The sequence below is a fragment of the Ixodes scapularis genome, unplaced genomic scaffold, assembly GCF_016920785.2.
Source record: "Ixodes scapularis isolate PalLabHiFi unplaced genomic scaffold, ASM1692078v2 PGA_scaffold4__175_contigs__length_147842914, whole genome shotgun sequence".
NCBI classification, from domain to species: domain Eukaryota; kingdom Metazoa; phylum Arthropoda; class Arachnida; order Ixodida; family Ixodidae; genus Ixodes; species Ixodes scapularis.
In genome coordinates, this window is record NW_024609879.1 from 96,208,176 (window position 1) to 96,231,489 (window position 23,314).

General features: G+C 46.4%; 1 protein-coding gene and 1 pseudogene across 1 annotated transcript; both read right to left on the reverse strand.

The window, feature by feature from the left end:
• Positions 1–525: 525 nt before the first annotated feature.
• Positions 526–6,102, reverse strand: LOC8031555 (zinc finger protein 593). Its single transcript, XM_002406060.4, has 3 exons — positions 5,836–6,102; positions 2,064–2,126; positions 526–707 (listed from the first exon to the last, which is right to left on the reverse strand). Exons 1-3 carry the CDS (start codon positions 6,027–6,029, stop codon positions 590–592), a joined length of 375 nt encoding a protein of 124 aa, XP_002406104.3. The 5' UTR covers positions 6,030–6,102; the 3' UTR covers positions 526–589.
• A 7,790-nt stretch (positions 6,103–13,892) lies between these two features.
• LOC115313522 lies at positions 13,893–18,208 on the reverse strand (annotated as a pseudogene).
• Positions 18,209–23,314: the final 5,106 nt, after the last annotated feature.

Consider the following 23,314-nt stretch of genomic DNA (forward strand, 5'->3'; position numbering starts at 1 on the left):
CGGAACGCTCATTCTCCACCCAAATGTATTCCCAGAGGTCCGAACCAGGTGCCAAAGTTTCAGAACTAATCGTTGCCTTATTCTTAAACGATTTTCTGAAATTTTCAATGGGCAATTAGTGGCCGATGGATTTCTTTCTATTACTTTTCTAAAGTAGCTATGAAATGAAGACGTTACTTTCGTCGTTACTTTGGAATTTCCCAAAAATTAAGGCATCATTGAAATGGTACAATCTAGCCATTCCTCGCACTTTCCAAAAGACATGTTCTGACAATTTGAGTGTTACGTTTGCCTTGTGCCAACTACCCAATACATAATTTCTCACGAGTCGCAATCTGGCTATAGCAACGTGCGAATTTGATGCGAAAATCCTAGCTGTCTTTACACACTTGTTGTGGAAAAGTAACTGAAAAGTGATGCCGTCATTTTTTAAAGTTACTATAACGAGTTAATTTTTTATGGAGGTAACTGTAATGGTAACCTGGCTGCTTTTTTCTGAACATACGTATCAAACAATCTCCCAACGCTGGTACCGGATAGTTTATTATTTACAGAATAAAACATCTGGAACTGCATGGAGCAGATCTGGTCACTCCTTAGGGGGCTGTGACTCCACCTTACGCCTCTTGGGAGGGTTGTAGCAGCCCATGCCGGCGGCGGCTTCGGCCTCCTCTTGCGAGTAGGGGTCCTCTTCGAGAGCTTTCAGCCTGCACAACGTCAAAGAGAATCTCATTTAAGCACTCCCAGCGACACGCGCCATATGCTGTATAGATTCCCAAGAGGGATCTGCAAACCCCGGAAAAGAGAAGAAAGAAACAGGCGTTTGATAATTCACAGAAAAGCTCTTTACTGTTTGAGGCAACTTTTTTTAATGAAAAACATTTTTATACATTAGCCAAGAGGTCAGTTCTTGGTGACAGCAAATATTGGATCAACAAAATAGACCTAGGCAATGTTTCGGCGTTAGCGTTGTTTCTCAACAGACCGACGCTCCTCCCCCCCCCCAGTTTGCCGCCAGCCAAATGCCTACCGCCTTCTCCAAGCCCAACCCACAACCCCGTCCCGCCCCTGGGTGAGTACACACAGCAAGGTGAACAGTGTGATGCAATGGACCCGGTGAAGTCCTATTGGCCTGCGCCCGAGTAGCCTCAGCCGACAGTGTCTCTGCTGTCCAAACAATGCAACTAAAAAAAAGCTTGGCAAGCGGCCTTGCACTTTATCCGCTCGGAGCGTTTGTTTAGACATTGATCGATGCTTGCTAGAACACTGCATCAAAGATCTCTCCGCTTCAATGCCTTTGTAAAACTGTTATTTCCGTTGTTGAGGCACGAAACTGGGGACAATGACGAAGCATCGTCTAAGTAACACGTGTAGCGCAAGAGCCAAGTTCTACATCACGTGGGGCACCCAGAAACCGACTTTAAAAACAAGCATGTCTCCTATACGGAGGCATGGGAAACCGGGCCTGCGACTGGCTGCCATTAGCTGCATATCGAGGAGCCATCTGGTGGCGCCACTGGCAATCAAGGCGAGGAGAGGACTTTATCTGGCAGGTGGAACATGCACTGTGTTTACACCTATAGATGTCTCGCACCGTGGTCCAAGACCAAGAAAGGATGATGCAAAAGGGGAAAGAGACTGAGCCAATGTTATGCCTTGTGGAAGCTCAGGTCTGTGCATTAGCTTTTAAAGACAGGAAAATAAAAATGCCAATTTCATTACAAACTACTAAAATGATAGACAAAATGATAGACAAAATTAGATTCTGCTGAATTTCAAAGTTTCCAGCGATTTAACAGGGGACAATTGAAAATCATGCATAAAGTGAAGCCGTGCTCGGATGGCACCGATGCATTGGCAACAGGCTTAGTGCGGAGTGCAAAATGTATTTGCTACCCTTACATATCTCTGAAGAAAGGAGTGCCAGAAACGGGAAACCCTACTCGTGATTGATGTTGGTCGATTTTATTACATGGGCAATATCCTTTGCTTGCAAGCACAATACGCTGACAAAGATTTTTTTTTTTAAATGCGAGGCAAAGATGATATTCAGCAGAACGTACCGTCTTTTGTGGTTCTTGCTCTTGAGGTGATCGTTGAGCGAGTTCTTGTCGATAAAGTACCTACTGTGAAACAATAGAAAGCAAAATAAGCACTTTACAATCCCACACAATTGTGGAGACGTCCTGACAATTACATTAACGGAGCACAGAACAACACAGCTGGAATAAGAGTTAAAAAACAAAAGTGACGGCATTCTCTGTCTAGAAGGGGGGGTTGGGCCATTTTAAGTCATAGTTGTAAATTATAATTATGCATTGCAGCTTTGTACAACTGTGAATAGAACCATGTTGTGTAGACTGTGATTACCGGCATTTATTCCCGACGGGCAGTTTTGAATTGTTCCTGTCTTTCTTTTTGGATTCTCTTCTGTCCTGGGTGGCCAGTTAACAGGCATACAAGATTATGGGTTCTGTTTTAGCCTCGCAAGCCGCCCGAGGTAACATTCCTTCTGCAGATATAGACCATTGACACCACTCATGATTCGGCATAACCACTGCCTCCTGTACGGTGTAACTAGGCTCCCTTGTCATCGGAGGGATCTGAAAAACTTCAGAAAGTACCTGCCAGTAAACTTTTCGTCAATTTGGATTTATTTGTTTATTTTATTTATTTATTACTGCCAGCCATCAACTGGCCAAGGCAGGAGTGGGTACATCAGGAAAAAAGAGCACATATTCAAAATATGCACATATGGCAATAACACACAAAATATGAGGACATCATTCTCTCAGACACAGATGCGCTTCAACTATTTACAATTCTTTCTGGCAAACTATTTCAGTCGTCTATAGATTTCACAAAGAACGAAAATCAGAAGTGTACAGATAAGGATCAATATGCCTGTTATGCTCATGTCGAATATTTCTCGGAATTGAGAATTGTGCTTATTTTTGTTTGTCCATTTTCTGGCAATCGTTAACAATTGAAAATAATGCTTTAAGTCTATTCATTTTCATATGCAATATTGATTCAATATCAAACTCCAAATTTAAATATACAAATGCCTGAAAAAAGAAGAAAAAAAGATGGCATTTTAAGTTTGTCCAGTGCACAGGGTCAATAGTCCCGAGAAAATGCCACCCCAGTTTTCTTTCAAATCTCGGACCATTGACAAAAGGGATCTTACTGCTTACATCATCAAGGTTCATTCAGAACAACAGGTCATTGTACTTTTGGGTCATGACAGAGGCCACTTTTGCAGTTTCCAGTATGGGCCATACTATTTGTGCTTTTTAGAGAAAGGAATCAGTGCTTGCAATGTTTTTGTAACACTGAAAGCTACGAACCTTTGAAATTTCATAGAAGGGGGAAGAGGGGGTGGGCAGCAGAAGCTTCTATATTATACCCTTTACTTTTCCACCCCACCCAGCCATGGGAGGGGTAGTCTGATGGAATAGGATGGGATGAATAAGAGCTTCCCAGCAACTACCTGCAGGAGTTTATTGATTTTAAGGTATCGACATTTATCCCAGCAACGCTTGTTTGCAGCTTTTGTCAAGGAACAAAGTAGTATTGCCAATGGCAATGGCACAATGCCAAATCCAGCTGAAGAAGTATTAATTGATACAAGCGAATTGTCTTGAATCTAGCATATGTTAACACCCAGATATTACTGATTTTTATTTTTAAGAAATAAAAAAAAAAAATTCGAAAAATTGGGAATCAAACTCCGGATTTTCGGCAAAAAATAAGCTACAAAAAATACCCTCAGAATTTTACAAAACATTTTAACACACAAGTCTCATGACATACAGAAACATTTCTTTTCTTGTAGTACTTGCTTTAAAGGGAAGCTGAAGAACTTTCTAAGAAATCTGAGTTAGAAGCGGACTTTTTTAGCTTTTTGTTCCGTGGATTCGGTAATCACAGTTACCTTTGGCAGAAGTAAATGTAAACCACATTAATATTAAGAAATATGTACAGTGATTGCCCCGGGGATTCGGTAATCCTCTCTGCTGCCCGCTACCTGTCCAGTGCATCACAACGTCATTGACAGCACCCTCGAGCCAGCTTAGTGGCGAGCAATGTTACTAGATTACCTCAGTTGTGGAACTTGCCTCAGTTGTTGAACAAAAATGAGCACCCCCCCCCCCCCCCCCCCCAATCACTCACTTCAGTCCGCCTCCCATCGTTTGAAAAGTCATCTACGTCTGCATTCCAAAACTGTGTGTTCCACAGAGTATGGTAGAATGCCATCTAGACACTGTGCTTGGAAACATACATATTCCATAGAATACACTGCAGTTACCATACTAGCCTTCCGGCACATCGAACGACGGGAGGCGAAACCGGGGTGAGGGGGGCAAGCAGCGTAACTGAGGTAGTCATGGGTAAGTTACTTTTAAAAAGTAATTCGTTACAGTTACTTTCAGAAAAAAGTAGCGAAGTTACCGTTACAGTTACCGCAACAAAAGAGTAACTCGTTACAGTTACAGTTACTTTTAAAAAGTAACGACGTTACTTTTCAGTAACTTTTCTATAACACACAAAAAAAATGAGAAGAACTAGAAAACGCCCTTCACAACGTTTGTTGCATAAAATTAAAAAGTACGCTTTTTACTTCATATTGTAGCTTAGTAGCTTTTGCTTCTTGAAGTTAGTGTTTGAAAGTTTCTACGCCAGAGTAGTGGCGCAAATCAAAATACGAAACATGCACAGTGCGGAGTAGTGGAGCTAATCAAAATACGAGACATGTGCAGTGCCCTTCACGTGTATTGTTTTTTTTTTACGGTTGATTCACCCGATTAAAAAGCGTTTGCACAGAAAAAAGAAAAACCACAACATAGGTAGTGCTTCAAGACACTAATGTGTAAGTGTTCAGGCACAAAGTACAAGCGCGTGCGTAAAGATAACTAGATATTTTTTCATTAAATCTACACGTGGCTATATTCGGGTCGTGACTCGCGAGAAAGAACGTATTCACAACTTTGTGCAAGGCCAACTTGACACTCGAAATGTCGAAATAGACGATTTGGAAAGTGCTAGGAATGGCTAAATTGCACCTCGTTCAGTGATATATTATTCATAAAACACTGGAAAGTAACGACAAAAGTAATGTCGTTACTTTCATCGTTACCTCAGGAAAAAGTAATAGAACTACAGTTACAAGTTACCTTTTCAAAAAGTAACTCGTTACAGTTACAAGTTACCAAAAAAGTAACGAAGTTACAGGAACGCGTTACTAGTAACGCGTTACTACCCAAGACTGAACTGAGGTAATCAACGTTGATGGAGAGTAAGGGACATCTGACACCGCTGATGACGTCACTTTTGCTAGTTTTTCTCTTTACTATCCTGCTTTTCTATTATTAGGTGCCTTAATTACAACTTTTACTGTTTGGTCGAATTCAAGGAGCTCTTCAGCATCCTTCCAAGCTATTTTCTTAACCGCAAAAAGAAAAAAAAAAAAAAAATCTTGGTGGCTGTTCCGTTTGTGCAAGCTGCTGCGTTCTGCACAAGCTTTGATTGCACCGTCAGCGGTTTTCTCATACACGTACACGCGTGTGGACTGATCATTTCAGATCTTGATGAACTGGGAACCGTTCTATACTCATTAATGCTAGTAAATCGGGTCTGCATCAATGACTAAGTGTGTGTGTGTGTGTGTGTGTTTGTTCTTATTTATTTATTTTTGGGGTATGTAGGGTCAGTTCTGCGGGCACACATGTTGCATGAGCCCCCGCCTTTCCGCAGAACTCGCACGCTTTCCATACTCCTCTTCTTTTTAAGTGCAATAAAGTATGAAGTATGAAGAAGTATAAAGTATCTTACGAGCAATGGAGGCAGTAGAACTGCGCATCGCCGGGGAGGTCGTAGTCGACCTCTTGGTTCAGGAGCTTTTCGGCGTTGTCCGGCACCATGTCGACGTGAATCTGGTCAAGATCCTTGGCTCTGTGCTTAGTCTTGTCCTTCTTGTGCGACGCTGTGTACCCCTTGTGCGTCTTTTTGCGAGAATAACGCGTCATTTTCACGAGGACCGAAAAACACGCGTGCTATCACCACCTTTGCTCAAACTGGAAAGGCGGCCGCCATATTGAATCCCAGTGTTGCCACCATACGTGCTGGTAGAGGCACGGGTGCGAGCGCGCCATTTTTGAAAGCGCCTTTTGCAAGTGCTTGTACAAACAACACGTTCTGCAAAACCACGCCTTTACGCGCGCGCGCCTTTGCCAGCAGTGAAGCGCCGAAGACATATTGTAAGATAAACTAGAACCACTAAATAAGCTACGCAAAATATACAATTGCAGCACGTTACTCCAACCATGTTGTTCGCATTTCAACGTAACTGAGGGAAAACATAGTTATGAAATTTGAACTGAAAGTGAAATAAGAAAAACAAAACACTGTGTTTTGTTTCTAATTTGCCTCATGTACAGGTTTCCCCCCCCCCCCCCCCCCCCCCAGGGGCCCAAACACACACACACACAAGTTTTTTTGTGTTTTTTTTTTCTTTGCAAAATAAACTACGTTTTGCCGAACGCTCATCGGTTCTAACCAGATGCAAAAGTTTCAGAATGAAGCGTTTTCTTCTTTAGAAATTGGAAGCGATTTTATGTGAACGGATTATCTATTAGTTTTCACTTTCTCGAACCACAGACTCGTTGTCAAACGATCGCCGCTTCAACTTGCCAAGCCAGGTTGCTGTCGCTCGCGCAGCATCAAAAAGACGGTTTTCTGGAGACTGGTCAATCTTCATCAATTATTCGGCTTAATAACACGTACCCTCCCACGAACAGCCCATGCGAGCCTCCAAGATTCTCAAGTCAGAGACGTGGCGCCAACAACGACTACTACTCGCAGATTTTCTACGGGCCCAATGTGCCAACCGGAAGAATTTTATGAATCAACTTACAGTAGCGAGACACTCTACGGAAATAATTTGGAAATATCGGTTACCCCCAATTCATCATGCAAGGCAAGACAAGGATAACCCAGAAGGTGGCCTCTCCAGGTCATCGAAGATGTCTCACACAAGACCAGGAAAGTGCTCGAACAAAGTCCGAAGTATGCCTTACCACCAAGGCGTGTGCCGTGTATCACGTGCGTGTCTGCCGTGTATAGCGAACGCGACTATTCGAGCCGTAACAACGGCGGATGCAACCCGAGAAACTTGGAGGGGAAAGTCGAGCCACGGAGAACCACGGAACGCATGGAAACCACAGACCGGGCGCAGTCACAGACCATGCAGACAAGACGCTTCTTATAACACCAACCAATTGTATCCTAAACAGTGTAATAAATATATCCTTGCATTATCCCATATTAACCGGCACATCAGGGTTGCCCTAGTTCAGAAGATCACATCTAAAACTTATGATGAAAAGCGCCTCGCGGATAATCAGTGAAGGAATTGACTGATTTACAAGCTACCGAGCCCAAATCAACCAGGTATGAGTTTTAGCTCCACAATCCAGGAGCTGCGAAGAAAGCATATAAAACCCTATCAAATAAAAAGGTGGTTTTGTAGTCCTCACTCCTCACTCCAGGAACATACGGAGAAAAGGCCTTTCAGGCCGTGGCAAAAACGAAAAAAAAGGAAAAAGGAAACTTTATCTAGGTTTATATTAATAATACAAAAAAAGAAAAAAAGAACGAGGCAGAAGCCCAGAACAAGCCGTCATTAGAAGTATTTTTCTCAGCCAGGGGCGGATCCAGAACTCCGTTTGGGGGGGGGGGGGGGGGGGGGGGGGGGGGATTTTTAAGGATACTATTCTCCCATTCTTTTTTAAAGGGCAACTCCGCTCAATTCCGAAAAATTTAGGCTTCCATGTGATTCACATTCACAAAGCACTACTAAACAACTCTACGTCTTCGGATTCGCGAAATGTGGAATATTATTTGTGTAATCCTAATTTAAACATCAGCAGATACTGAAACCGAAACTTCGGTTGCGTCAGGCAACATTGGTCTCGGGTCGTCAGAGTCATGGCACGTCACGTTGAACCACGTGGTCTTGTGACGTTCGGGAGGAAACGAGAAACCGAGCGAGGTTTTTTTTTTTATTTTATTGGACGCGGGCAGGTCGCTTCGCATGGCGCGGACGGTGATGGCCCGGGGGAGGGGGGAAGGGGAGAAGACGAAAGAGGAGAAAAGGAGCGGAGAAGCAGACCGATAAGCGCGCAGGGCAGCGCATCCCAGGCGCATCCGTGTTACGGTGATCACGTGAACGCCCGGTCAGCCAACACCGGGAGGAGAAACTCATGACGTCTTCGTTCAATTTCGCTCTGAGAAGTAAAAACAAACAAAACGTGAGAATGACGTATGCATGCCTCTGACGTAGTGGCTCAACGTTGGCCGCTCCATCTCCGTGGCATTAGGGAGTTTTCGTAGATCGTTTTCGCCGTCCCGCAAGGCCCTCCGCAACCCGCTACGATAGCGGGAACTCCACAGTCAAGGCTATAGGCGCGCAGGCGCAGTAGCAACTTTTTCGTTGCGGAACGCTTAGCGGAGGGGGCAACGCGGTCTACGAAAACTTCCTATTGACTGCGCTGGTGATTGCGCCTCGCGCCGCACGCTAGAGTTGGCAGATTTCGGCGACTTGGCTCGCTTGAAGGTTTGCTGGCCAGTTTATTAAATATATAGACGGAATTAGATCGTAATATTTGACATGGGGTCTTCTTATATGATACTGAAAAGGGCTACATAGTTTTCTAAATATCAAAAATGAAGCGGAGTTGCCCTTTAAGCAAGCGGGGTCCACCCATGTCGAATTGAGGGGGAGGGAGGGGGGTCGACTTTGTTTGGGGGGGGGGAGGGCGGCCGCCCCCCCCCCCCCCCCACCCCCCCCCCTTCTTTGGATCCGCCACTGTTCTCAGCTAAGGTATTCAAGGAGGGCATACCGTTCCGGGCCATTGTGTCAGAAAAAGGAATATGACAAGTACATCTGTCGACCTTCTTGGCTAGGCAGATGTCTCTAGTACGGTGCAATGATCCGTACAATATTCGAAATTCGGAACAACAAATCTCATAAAAAAAAACAAAAAAAACGTGTAAACGTGGCTTTTCCGTTGACATCTAAGATATGTATTGTAACTTTTTGTTCTATTAGCGATGTGCTCGGCCAAAAGCATCGCTGCGGTCAGCTTTCCACGATTGGCCAAACCATAGGCATATGAGCATTGTCAGATTGTCAACTTTGACGGTGTTAGTTTCGGAATGCGATCGCTCCCAGTTTCCACTGTGCTTTTTAAACACACCACCGAACTCGTCGTCGCACCTGATGTTTAGTAGCCAGGATAACAACTGGTGACGTCACGGCGAGGCAAATCCCAGACGTGAAGTCACGGATGGAAACCATAAGAGGGCGCCACCGAAACATCTTGGCGCTAATACCCCATGCAAGCCTCATGTTGATTCTCCAACAAAACATGGAAGAGCAGAGCAGCACATTGCTCCGAAACGCGGCGATTATAAACTTGGATACCTTTAACAAACAAAAAAATGAAAGCCGTTTACGATAATCTATCCACACGAAGGAGAACTCCACGGACGGATGTCGTGACGTCAGCAACCCGGAAAACTCCGTCCCCGGCTCCGCCGCGTGCACCTGCGGAGCTTTCGTGCTTACAGCACGAAGTCTCCGCGCCTCCGCCACGGAGGAGAACGGGAGAACGGCGCCGCGAGGCGTCAAAAAGAGATGACGTATGTCTCACATGATGCGCGCTCCGCGGAGGAAAGGAGCAGATTTCTCCTTCGTGTGGATACCCCATTAGAGCGCAGCTCTTGAGGAGGAGGATGGAAGCGTACTGAAAGATAGGCGACTTCTTGAGGTCACGTGACCTCAGGCGGGGGTCGTGTGACGGCAGGGAGCTCACGTGACTTCAGGGGGTCACGTGACCTGAGGGGGGTCACGCGACCTCGAGGGGGGGGCAGTCACGCGACCACAGGGGGGTTACGCGACCACAGGGGGGTCACTTGACCACAGGGGGGTCACGTGACCACCGGGGGGTCACGTGACCAGGGGGGTCATGTGACCTCGCGGTTACGTCGACGGCGACGCCGCTCAAGCCGGAAACGGGCCCCTAAGAGCTGCGCTCTAAAAAAAATTGAGTTTGCGGGTGAGTTGGTGATAACCATAATGTAACAGCCGAGGCTGTGATGCGGGAAAGTTTAAACTTTCATGTCGAAGGAAAAGACAACAATAGGAAAACCCTTTCCTTCGACTTGAGACTTGAAACCCGAGTTGAAGGAAAATTAATGTCATTAATGCCCACTGCCCTGGGGCATGAGCTGGTACACGTGCCATGGCCTCCGAGATCCCAAAGCGCGCGCGGAGAAGCGTTCGCGCGCTTCGGAATCTCGGAGGCTACGTACGCGCATTCAAAGTTCGCAACGTCGCCATGGGATGGCGCCACAGCCCCACTGGCTGTGGTAACGGCAAGGAGGATAGAAGGGTAGGAGAGGGCATGACGTCGGCCGCGTAGCCTCCACAAGCCATGCTCCTTGACGCCTCGCCTCTATCTCATTTTCCTCCTTACTCTCCTCACTTACCATGCCAACGTGACCACATCACGTGACCGTAGCTAGCCTTGGTCTTGCTATGGGGTACTAGAATACACCACAGTCAAGCCTTCGATCTGATAAAACCTACCGGACGGAGCGCGCGCAAGCCTGCAAGGAGTCCTTCTACAATCAACCATCCATCTCACACGTGACATGTCACGCGCACCAATCGCCAGAGAGATCTGCGGTCGCGCTGGGCACAAAATCGTTTAAAGTTTTTATGACTAGGCTTCACCAATATTGCAACCTGCCCTCTCCTAAAACTTCTAACCTCCTTGGGTAACGGGCTATTAAACACCTTCTGCAAGCGACGACAGATGGCGGCGCGGTGCGACGCATAACAGACGCTGAACAACGGAGGCTGCACCGAGTCGGCTGGAGCCAACGTTATTAGATTACCTCAGTTGTGGAACTCCCGCGGAGGGGGGTACCCCAGCGCGAAACACATGTACGACGAAACCGTCCGATCCGACGTGCGGACTGCCGGAATGACCTTGGGGGGAGAGAGTTTTCGTAGCATCGGAGAGCGTTGAAAACCCTCGCCTCCGACCGTCGTATTGCGCGGTCGGACGTCGGATCGGACGGTTTCGTCGTACATGTGTTTCGCGCGGTTCCTCAATTCGCGCGCGCTCCGCTGGAGGGTGAGGACAACTGCGTCGTCTGCTACGACGGCCGCCATTACGTCGCCCACCCCGACGGGCGGCTTGCGTAGAGCGTGTCGCCGCTTGCGGCGGGGGCAATATTCACAAGGAAGCGCACATTCACAAGCTTGTTTTAAGGATTTTAAACAAAAAGTAATGTTGTTGCTGCTGAAATGTTTATTACAAAAGCAAGAACAAAACCGAATGGCTGCGAAAAGTTATGCACAGCGTCGCTTGTAAAGGAACTACGATATTTTTTAACTACTCGCAAGTTAGCGCTGAAACTTGTGCTCATGTTGCACTTCAGTTGTTTTTAGAGCGCAGCTCTTAGGGGCCCGTTCCCGGCTTGAGCGGCGTCGCCGTCGGCGTCGGCGTCGCCGTCGGCGTCGCCGTCGCCGTCGGCGTAACCAAGGTCATCCCAAGGTCACGTGACCCCCAAGGTCACGTGACCCTCCCAAGGTCATCTCAAGGTCACGTGACCCCTGAAGGTCACGTGACCCCTGAAGGTCACGTGACCCCTCGAGGTCACGTGACCCCTTCCAAGGTCATCTCAAGGTCACGTGACCCCAAGATGACCCCACGTGACCCTTTGAAGGTCACGTGACCCCCAAGTCACGTGACCCCTCTGAGGTCACGTGACCCCCGAGGTCACGTGGTCGCCTCCCCGAGGTCACGTGGTCGCCTCCCCAAGGTCACGTGACCCCTTCCAAGGTCATCTCAAGGTCACGTGACCCCCAGGTCACGTGACCCCCCCGAGGTCACGTGACCCCTCCAGGTCACGTGACCCCCAAGGTCACGTGGGGGTCACCTTTGGGGTCACGTGGCCTTGAGGTCACCCCCAGGTCACGCCTCCCCGAGGTCACGTGACCCCCTCCCCGAAGTCACGTGACACCCCCCCCCGGAGCATATTAAAGAATGAGGGGAGGAGGAGGAGAAGGGGGAGGGGTCTACCCTCCCCTCAGTACTCTTCACTCCTCCTCCTCAAGAGCTGTGCTCCAATTCGGCGTTACAGGGATTTGTAAACGGCTTTCACTTTTTTTTAGCTCCACACATCAAAAATATTTTAATATGCAACATGACAGGTCTTACTAAGCCTTCAAACATTAGGCTTGAAAGGTCATGTTGACGAAGACCACGAATCACTGTGTTGGCTAAGGACACGAGTTATACGCGTCCTCGTATTGCCAGCGTGAAGCTGCTGGGTGTGATGCGCGCGGCCGCTGACACAACCACAAGTAGCATCTAAACGATGCGTTCAACCCATTCAGTACTCAAGGTACCATTCGTACTTTGATGCGGATCTGTGAACAAACTATTGTTATTAATATTATTATTACTCCACAGTCCTCGTAAGAACAAGTAACATTTTTTTTTAATTTTTATTTTGAAAGTCTGGTGTATGTCTTTGCGGAGATGTATATATACATGCTCAGCAAAAATGCTCATGCAGGGCATTTTGACCGCAGATTGGTTTGTGCAGTTTGCTTCTGGAATAAAAGATACTGCCGTGCACAGCTGTCCGATTAGTGCTTGGAGTCAGGCTCAAACCCCAAAGGGAATATTTTTGTATGTCTGTCTATGCCACGATTCGAAGATTAAATTGAGTAGGCATATAGTAATTAGTGATTATTTTGTTATTGATTATTTCTAGGGCTGGGCAATTGATCGATTAACCTACCGATTAATGATATAATCGCGATTAATTTGTTTAACTGGTTAATCGGTAAAAATTTGACGAACGAAAATTAAATAAAAATTAAATGCTTTCACCAAGCAGACCTGGACGAGCACACATATATGAAGTGAAAACTTTAGATGAAACATTAACTTAAGGTAAACCGTAAGGGGGAGATTTGTAACTTCATACCAGTGCAGAAGGTTTTCACATGTCCCAGCGATTTCAACGACGTGCGAGTGTCCGTTTAGCGCAGCGGAGACTAATGTGAGCAATCAAAGGAAGCCGCCTAGCCCGGAGAATATCAACGAACATTTTGTCTCATGGAGCTGAAGTAGTAATCTGTGAGTTTCAGTGTTTTTGAACTGTTCTCAACTGTACATCTAAGTTGATTCATAATTGAAATTATTGCGTCGTTTACCACATATTCAGGAAAAAAAAATATTGATTGATTGATTGAACATGTTTTATTAATAAAAAAGAAGTAAAACGCGTATTTTTTAAGCAGTATGGAAATGCATGCATGGAAATGAACGTGACCAATTAATTAATCGATTAAAGGGTGGCGATTAATCGGGTTAATATTTTTAATCGATGCCCAGCCCTAATTATTTTTATTCATTTGACGATTCTAAACAATGGCTCATATGAACTATACTCTATATGTATAATTAGCCCGTGTGACTGTTTCAGTGAAACGTAAAGCTCTTACGAGATGTGTTTTTAAGCAGTGTGAGAATATGGTACACTCGCTTCAGGCAAAAGCAAAGCACAATGTTTCAAATCACTTGGAACAGATTTTATTGAAACAATGCGATGTGTTGCGAGCGAACCACACCAGTTCTATAGTCAACTTTGCGGTTAAAATAAACCTATAATTCGTATCTACATGTGAGGTTTCAGCGGGAACGGGCGCGCAAGCAACAGCGAGGTAAGTTCACAGAGGAAAAAAAACATAGACCTAACAAGGGCACAATTCCGAACTATAACACTGGCTTAGTGTTGATCTTTTACGAAAGATTGACACCGGCACAAGTTTTGCTTCCATAACTGTTCGAACTACCTGCTGGAAACTGTAGAAGGTGGATTCGTAACCTCAGCCTCGCATACCTTTCGGTAAGCATGCTGTATATAGCCTTTTTGTGATCCGTGCAGACTTCCAGGCATGATCGGTATACCTTGCTTAGGTAAGCCGTAAGTGAGCGAACTCCTGATTGTAATTATCTTGTCTGTGCACCAGGAGTTGATGGCCGTGAAGTGCTCCTCGTAGTCTTTCAAAGTTTTCATAACTCCGGCGATTGGATAAATGAGATTCCCTCCATCGCAAACATACTCCTTCAGTGCAGTCAATGAAGCATACTTACTGGTGGCAGTTCCGAGGAGACCCTCTTTGCATTCTGCGCACTTCACGGATTTCAGTATTCCTTTCAAGATAAATCCCCCAAGGTAAAAGAGAATCTGGCACTCTTTTGATGACAGCTCTCCAAGAAACAAAATCTCCGAATCATCTATTTCTTCAATTTCAATCTCGACACACTGCTCGACACACAGGCCGGTCGTGGGCGACGTAATGGCCGCCGCGGCCGCGCCGACGCTCCGGAGGCGACACTTGCCCTTTCAAGGCTGTCATCACCCTGCGAGAGGGCGCGCGCATCGAGGAACCCTAGCCTAATGCTGGCCTAATGTGGTTCGAAGCGCCGTCTATATTCTCGTTTCATAACTATACGTTCCAAACAGCCCGGCTGAAGCGCCGAATGGCGATCACAACGCCGCCATTTATCCTGCAGCGGTCACTCAAGGAACTCCACGTAACATCTATCTTGGCTTCAATCGGCCATTTCGGAGCCGAAACAGATACAGTGGAAGGTCACAGGGATGCCACCCCTGTGTCCCCAGCGGGCGCACCGCGAATTCGCCCCGAAGTTAAACGAGCTATATGCAACAATTTTTGTACTTTGCGCAAATACCGCTTAAAACGGATCCCTAACGTTAATGACCTATGAAACACGCGTTCGTTTTTCACCCTACGCAATAGAAGTCCCAGAAAAAAAAAAATTAAGGAAAAACGAGCAGTGTTCACCCCCTCAACTCGCAGCCAGAACAAGCGGCCACGTGATCTGGAGCCGATTATATGCCGCCAGTGTTGATCATAGCCACGCGCTGGGGTTGGCAAAGCGCAGGGCACGCGCTGAGTTCCAGACATTGTTATGGCTCGGCTGTTGTCGTCGTTGCAGCGATTGGACACGGGTCACAACCCGAATGCTTCTCGAGCTAGCAATTGTCACGAGCCCAAGTCGAGTGCTCACGCAATGTTCGGGTTCAATCTATGAACCGCATTCAAATATCGTCACTTGGGTGTACTGCGATCCCCGAGTTACGTCATCAAATTTTGCAAAGGAGAGATTGAATGAAAATGATCGCTTTTGTCCTTGAAATTACACCGCAATAAAGGAGTTTCTTGGCCAATGGCGTTGCGTGTGAGTATCCTTGAGTCCCAGGTGTGCCAGTAAGCTCGTGTAGAGAGAAAAACATTCCAATTGAATATCGTTGCACAGCTCCTTTAAGATAAGCCTATGTCGGGACACGCTACCTGAAATCGCCGCTGAGGCATGGTTGTATGAAAACAATATTGTACTGCAAAAACCTTGAAAACTAAAGATTTTAGAAAACATCACGCGCCCCTATTTTGTACTAAACTCCAATAAAAGTTACTACAAAAAGAGTTTTTTTTTCCGTTGGTTTTTACATTTTTAGTAACGTTAAACCTACGTATCCTGATTCAGATTCAGCGCTGTCCGTGTGTTCTACGGAGGAGGCCCTACGAGAAGAAGTTAAGAAGATCAAAGCTGATCTAGTTAACAATGGTTACCCAAAGCGGTTCATTAACGATATCTACAAACGCCTACGCCGCCCCCCTGTGACTCCGACCTCGAGACCGTCTAATCGGATCTGTCTCCCTTATGTGAAAAATGTGAGTGAGACCGTCGGACGCGTCCTTCGGAAACACGGCATCGCCGTCTCCCACAAGCCCGTGTCTACCATCCGTCGGCGGCTTCCTCTCCCCAAAGACAGACCAGGAAGGGAAAGGGCTCAAGGCCTCGTGTACCGCGTGCCGTGCGCGGATTGCCCGGTCGCTTATGTGGGGGAAACGAAAAACTTCCCGGATCGTATTCGACGACACAAATACGACGTGAGAAAGAAAGATATTGAGGCCAGCGCCCTGGCAGAGCACGAGCAAAAAACGGGGCACTCTTTCTCCCTCGACGAGACTCAGATCGTGGCCACCGAGGGGCATTGGAGGAAACGCCTTCATCTAGAGTCCTGGTTTATCCAAACGACGAGTAAGAACGTGAACCGGTCCAAGGGCACTCTCCCGAGCGCGTACGTGTCTGGACTTCGCGCCCTCTGGGGTAAGCCTTAGCAAGGTCAAACGCCCGGGAAACCTTTCACACCGCGCCCCCTCCCCCGCGCCCTCTGGGTTAAGCCTCAGCAAGGTCAATCACCTGGGCAACCTTCCCCACCGCGCCCCCACCTACAGTCACCCGTGACCAAGGGACCGAGCGGGTCCCGAAACGTCGGGTTTATGTGTTTTTTAAATAAAACTTTGGTTAGAGTCCGCAAAAACTCTGTCAATTTCTCCCTAACCAGACAGACCTCTGTCAAAAATGTTAACGTTTAATTCAGTTACCAAAGCAGCCGTCCGGCGGCGCGTCGAGCGACACTTGGCGAGTCGTGGTGAGTGAGGGGGGGGTGCTGTTCGTGCCTATGAGCAGTTCCGTAACTAAGCTAATCTAATAACGTTGGCTGGAGCGACGCCGTGACGTAACACCTAGCAACCGACGATCGCCGGCAGCGTCCCCCTTCGTAAGGTCCTGGGGAACGGCGAGTATGCCACTGGGGCCCGTATCAACCCCCTCCCCCACCCTCCCCCCTCCCCCCTCCCTTCCCCTCCCTCCCTTCCATTCCATTCCATTCCATTCCATTCAATGAAGCCGCTTTGCGGTGACAGTCTGCGGATGGCTCATTACAAAATATTAACCCTCCTTGAGTCACCCGTTCATCCCGCCTGGCGGCGCCCCGCCGCTGGCCCAAGTAGGGTGCCTCCATCTGCCGGCATCTTTTTCTGACAGGGTGGAGACATCCAGAGACACCCCTTGACCAGGCTCGCGCCGCGGCGCCGCCATATTGTGGCTATTCTCCGTATCGGCGGCAGCAGCAGCAGCTGTGTGTTATGCGCTTTGAGTGAAAGACCGAATGCTCTGATCAGCAAGACATGGGGTGGTGCTGTGTTCAACTGTGCAAGGGATCATCTAAAAAAAGGAAATCGGCTTTTCCATTTTCCCCGTGACAAGGTGCGGAGAGACATATGGTAAACGCAAGTGAAACATGACCGCTGGAAGCTGACGGACGGCTCGAGAATACTGACATAAACAGCTGGAAAATCTTAGCAGCTAACATGTACAGGAGCAAAATAGATTACGGTTCTTTTTTAGCGCAAAAGGGAGACAACGACGGACACACACGCCAGGCACGGGAGACGTATCTGACGTGTTTTCGTATGTCCTTGTCTCCTTTTGCGTTCAAGGAATATCTCTTGCAAAAATTATGAACCTGCGTAATGACGTTTGCTTTAATCTGTGTTTAACCGTAGGTAATTCTCGTGACATGTATTTAAATTTTCAAGACTTCTGTCTCGTAGTGCAACCGTCTCAATAAGTGTGAAAGCACTTGCTACGTCGTAAAAAAAAGAAAAAAAAGAAAAAAAAAAAACTGAAATACTGTAACGAACTTGGTTTTCATCAGTACCCAGTTTTCGTAAATACATTGGTAGCCATATTGATCAGGTCCTAGAATAATTCCAAAACTTTAGCTTTGACCGGAATAGCAATTTCGGTACTCAACATCGTTTTCCAGTGTGAAAGCACCTTCAAGATTTTTTCTGAAAATGAACATGTCAGCTATCTAAAGACACCGATGAAGCAGCTTGAAAGAAATGATCTCCAAGAATGTCACTCTACCAGAAGTGCAATGTAGTGAAAATCCGGGTATCATCGAAAATGTGTTGAACCGCTTTGTATCGACGCGGGTTCGCATTTATGTGCGGAGGATAAACGCTCCGGAAGCTATAAGTGAGTTATTGTAGCAAGACTAGCCAGTGCAAATCTCCAGTGGAGATTAAAATATTTCGTGTGAAAAAGCGCTTTGTGCTAGGTGAGGATTGGAGTGCACTACTTACAGATTTCTGTTATTTTATAAATTAAAGTTGTTTCGATTGTTATGGCACTGATTTGACTGTTCTGTGTATGCACTTGATTTAACCTGACATGGTTTGCAAGCTTATATGATGATTGACATAGTGCCTGCGGAAATACTACATACTGCGTTACCACTAAAATACTTAATAAAATTAAAATAGGCACTCGGATAAATTTGAGCGTAAAGGAGGAGTGGAGTCGTCTTTATGACCCGTGGTGAAAATGCCGGCACCGCCGCAAAACAAAATATTGACGAGAGAGAGAGAGAGAGAGAAAGAGAGAGAGAGAGAGAGAGAGAGGCTGCTTCCAGCAAGCGTGTTGGAAGCAGCTTCATACATGCCTCGACCACGTCTGCAGTCAGACGAAGATGCTCTTCATTGGCAAAGCTTCACATTCCAATAACCGGAAGCACCTGAAGGTTCGTTTGACTTTATTCTCTCGTTCAGCTATACATGTACAATTGATTAATGTTACCTCAAAGTATTTGCATTCCACAACTCCTCTGTGTATTTATTTCGCTCTAACTACAATGAAGATAAAGAACCTAATGAGTTCAGTATTGCATGGGGCGATTGCACTGCCTTTCGTCAGGGAAAACCGAAATTATGCGGTGATCTCTAGCGCGAGCGAGGACGGATATCCGACGGGAGGTTCGAAAATCAGCTTCTGTTGCGTGCATAAACCATTCCAGCAAACCATATTTGCGCAATTGTATGATTGTGTAGGTCCTTGATGTCGATACAAATTACGCAGTGCGGAAGTGTTTTCGAAAATAATTGAGCTACATTTCTCGGTATTTGTTCTCAAGATGCTTTACAGTAAGAGTAACTTTAACATTGTCAATACTTTATGAAGTCGGTATTTACTAGCTTAGCGTCAATGCTTTTATTGTATATATATACAGGGTGTCACAAAAGAAAATGTACTCGGTCTTTTTTACAGCAAAAATAAACTAGCATCGCCGAACGCTCATTCTCCGCCCAAGGGTAGAGCTAGAGGTCACAACCAGATGCCAAAGTTTCAGCCCGATCCGATAACTTAACCAAAAGTTATAAGTGATTTTCTGAAAAGTTCGATGAGAAAATGGAGCCCATTTTTGCCTGTTTTCGATTTCTGGTGCCATAGAGCCCCATGTGTTTGAAAACTCCGTCGGCCGCAATTTTCCCATTGAAATTTTCAGAAGATCGCTTATAACTTTTAATTAAGTTATTGGATCAGGCTGAAACTTTGGCATCTGGTTGTGACCTCTAGCGCTACCTTTGGGCGGAGAATGAGCGTTCGGCGATGCCTACTTTATTTTTGCGGTAAAAAAGACCGTGTAAATTTTCTTTTGTGGCACCCTGTATATGTAGAGAACAAGCTTGCGACACCATCTACACCGTAGAGAAACGTGCACCAACGCACGCACTGCGAACGAGGCAGGAGCCTCGCACCACGAGCGGCACATACGCGACACAGAGCTCCGACGGAATACGCCGGCTGGAACCCAGGCTCGTCTCATCCGACAGAGACATAATCTCGGACTGGTCCGTTTGTAAATATCTATCTGTAAATTATGTAAATAACAAGTGTACGTCAGCAATGAAGAAGTTGCCACGTTCGTAGCTTCGTTTTACTGTTGTGCACACTGATTTAAAATCGCCATAAGGGATTTTTACCAGAATAGCCGGTGCACACTGGTCCGGGAGCGCACTTCCAAGCGCACTTCTAAGTTGCAGCACGAGTGCTTAATATGCTAAAATACTATCGAATACAAAGTTTGTATTTGTCCCTTGCCCCCTTTGTCGCGCGTCGTCTCCAGTTAGAATCATAATAAAATTTCCTGTTAATATTCACCATACCGTTTCTTAGGGAGCGCGTTGGTATTGCATAGAATTGTCTACGAAAGAGTTACCCATAAAGGGCAGAACACAGACAACAAATCTTCCGTGCAGTCTGTGCTGTCCTTTATGTATAACTCTTTCGTAAAAAAAAAAAATGTATAACATTTACCAATTCCATTATTACTCACATAAAAATATGAGAGACGTTTACAATTCTCTGTAATGCCGAATTCGAGCGCAGCTCTTGAGGAGGAGGAGGGAAAGGCATGCCCTTCCTCTTCTCCTGCTCCCCTCCCATTTAGCGAACAATTTCGCTTAATTTCCCGCTAAATTTAGTGAAAATTTACACCCGTTAAATTTAGCAGGAAACTTTTGTGCTAAATTTAGTGGAAACATATCCCCGCCAAATTTAGCGGAAAAATTTCCCAGCTAATTTTAGCGGGGAAGCGTCCCATAATGCAACACGCGGCCACGCCGACGCAAACTCCGCTCAACCCGGAAACGGATGCCTAAGAGCTGCCTCTAAAAAAATGGCTCTTGGCGGCATCATCCGAGGTTTTCTGGGATGATACTACTGAATGTATGTTGTCTACCGCTGTAGTGTTTACGTTGCTCACTGGACTTGGTTTCGTCAAAGTTGAACTGCCTGGGTAACCTTCAAGCCAGTGCACCGTGGCGTTGTAGCGCAATCGGCAATACTGTTGACCCAAAAAAAGCGATCGCCGTTTTTTCCTACAATCGCAAGACTGCCATCAAAAACTCGAAGGACGCTCAAGCTTCGCGTTTAAGAGTGGAACACGATAGCTTTATCGGGCCACGTTCGCACCGCTTGCTCATTCGCTTCTCATGATCTTCCTGCCAGTGAGCAGGAAGATCATGTTACAAGAACAGTGACCAAAGTTACAAGTTACAAGAACAGTGACCAAAGCACCACCTACTTAAAAAAAGAGGAAACAATTTTTTCCTGTTTACAAAGACGAAGAGGTTGAGGCTGTGACTGAACCATACAGCCTATAGCAACGTTACTGGAGCAAGCTTGCTCCAGTAACGTTGGCCTATTGGCGACGAGCGCGACCGAAAGCGTCGCTGTGGTCGGCCTTCCACGATTGGCCAAACGCTGACTATGACGTTGGAAATGGATTTATCATCGACGGAAATAAGAGGAATGAAAGAACTTTAATTTTGACGGTGTGGGCAGTGTTCCTTTGAGAGCGCAATGATTTCAAGCTTCCACCATGCTATTTACAAACACCATCGAATTTGTTGTTTGCAAGGTAATGACATCACAAGGGGGAACCGTAGGAGGGCGCCACCATAACTTCTCGCCGCGAATAGTAATTTCTGGAGGAGCCAAGTAGGCTTCGAAACGTCGGGACTTGTTTCTGCGGTTTTGTAGTTTGAGAATTACACTTTTAGTTTAATCATTTCACGCAACCAGAGAGATCTCTGTCGAAGATATTTATCTTCCAGTGAGCAGGAAGCGCGGCGGGCACAGCCTGGTGAGGGGGAACAGGTAATTGTGAGTAGTCGCCCCCTTTTTTCCCTGTCTGCGATTTATTTTGATAACAAGGGCCCGGCCCTCTCCCAGGTTACCTTATTTGCCTAAACGACCCCTTGAAGGTCGTAAAGTCACCTAAGAATGGAGAAATGAGCTCCAGCGCGAGAGCAGTATAACGACACTTGATGGCCGGGTTTACAAGAAGACATCACAATTTTCAGACTACAAGGTTATACTTCCCAGACAACCTTAGGGTACGCTCGTCACCAACCCGCTATTGTTGCATTCTATCATCATTGGAAGGAAGTACAAGGCAATCGACTTCAAGTACGGGATATTTTCCATCTTTGATCGGAAGGACGTCCTGGGCTTGGTCCAATATCAAACGAGTCACGTATGGATGTTGACCTTCAGAAATGCTGCTGTAAAGCTCAAAATCGAAGCATACCAAGAGTTCATTATCAAAGGAAAGAAGTGAATGATCAATGCTACGAAGAGATCAAGCTGAAAATTGTATGGCTTCCCATTCCTAGGCCAGACTCCGAGGTGAGGAAGGTTCTAGAGCCGTTCGGTACAGTCAAAGACGTGATAAACGTGGAGATTATCAGTACTCGATCTCGAAACAGCCCGAGAAGTGACTCACGTCCCTGAAGAGTCAAAATTCAATTGTATATAAAGGTAATATTTAGAGATCCAGCGCTAAGGGTCGTTTGGATATCCTGGGGGGCTGAAACCCGCAGAAAATTTGGAGGGGTTCAGGGCGTCTCTAACGGCAGTATTCTACAGACGGCCGTTACAGACGGCCGTTACAGAATTTCATGGAAATCGGCTGACAAAATGCATTTTGTGTTAAAATGGTCAGCCTTGAATTGAAACCTGATTTGAACTGAATGTATATATAAAAAAAAAGGAGGACTTTTTGAGAACAAGGTTTTCACCTTCCGAAGGATGGGTTTGCAGTTGACAACACATCTATTAAGATATTTTGTTTGTTCGGGCTTTTTGTCATATTTTGCTTGCAAATACCACAGGCAGAAACTTTACACATGTCTGCCTCCTGATTCGAGGGCTCAGTGGGACGTCTACACTCAAAAATAAGGGGTGTAGTACTTACACCCAAAAACTTTCAATTCGACGTACAGCGCTCGGATGTCGAACCGAAGGTACCTCCTTTCACGAGCAGCTTGATAGCAGAGTGGTAAAACTTGTTAAAAATGGCTAATGCACCCAAAAGAATTAATCGGGGTTTTCTTGGCCCTTCTGAAAAAACCTGTGTTTTTACAGCGGAGCTGTTAAAGGGGCGATGCAATGATTTTTTTTTTTTTTGCGGAAATACCGCTTAGGACAGCTCCCTGACGTTAATTATCTGTGAAATGCCCGTTCGTTTTTCACCACACGCAATCGAAGTCGCAGAAAAAAATAAAGAAAAACGAGCACCGCTCTCCCCCTCAACTCGCAGCAAGAACAAGCGGCCACTTTGATCTGGAGCCGATTATATGCCGCCAATGTTGATTATAGCCATGCGCTGGGCTGGCAAGGCACAGGGCACGCGCTGAGTTCCAGACATTGTTATGGTTCGGCTGTTGTCGTCATTGCAGCGATTGGACACAGGACACTACCCGAATGCTTCTCGAGCTATCGATTATCACGAGCCCAAATCGAGTGTCCACGCCATGCTCGGGTCCAATCTATGAGCCGCAAAGCTCGCGCTGCAGAACCCAGGGATCCTGGGTTCGAGCCCCACCCCTGCCCGTTTCGATCTGGATGAGCATCGTACCGGCGTGCGGTCGTGTATCACTACTGCGTTATGCACGTTAAAGACCCCAGGCTAGCGGTTGTGCCGCACTGGCTAAATT

Excerpts from the sequence above, each read along its gene's own strand:
- LOC8031555 (XM_002406060.4), bottom strand. The coding sequence starts at position 6,029 with ATGACGCGTTATTCTCGCAAAAAGACGCACAAGGGGTACACAGCGTCG. Across the intron at positions 2,127-5,835 it reads TTCTACTGCCTCCATTGCTC|TAGGTACTTTATCGACAAGA; the intron begins GTAAGATACTTT and ends ATTGTTTCACAG. Across the intron at positions 708-2,063 it reads AGCAAGAACCACAAAAGACG|GCTGAAAGCTCTCGAAGAGG; the intron begins GTACGTTCTGCT and ends GACGTTGTGCAG.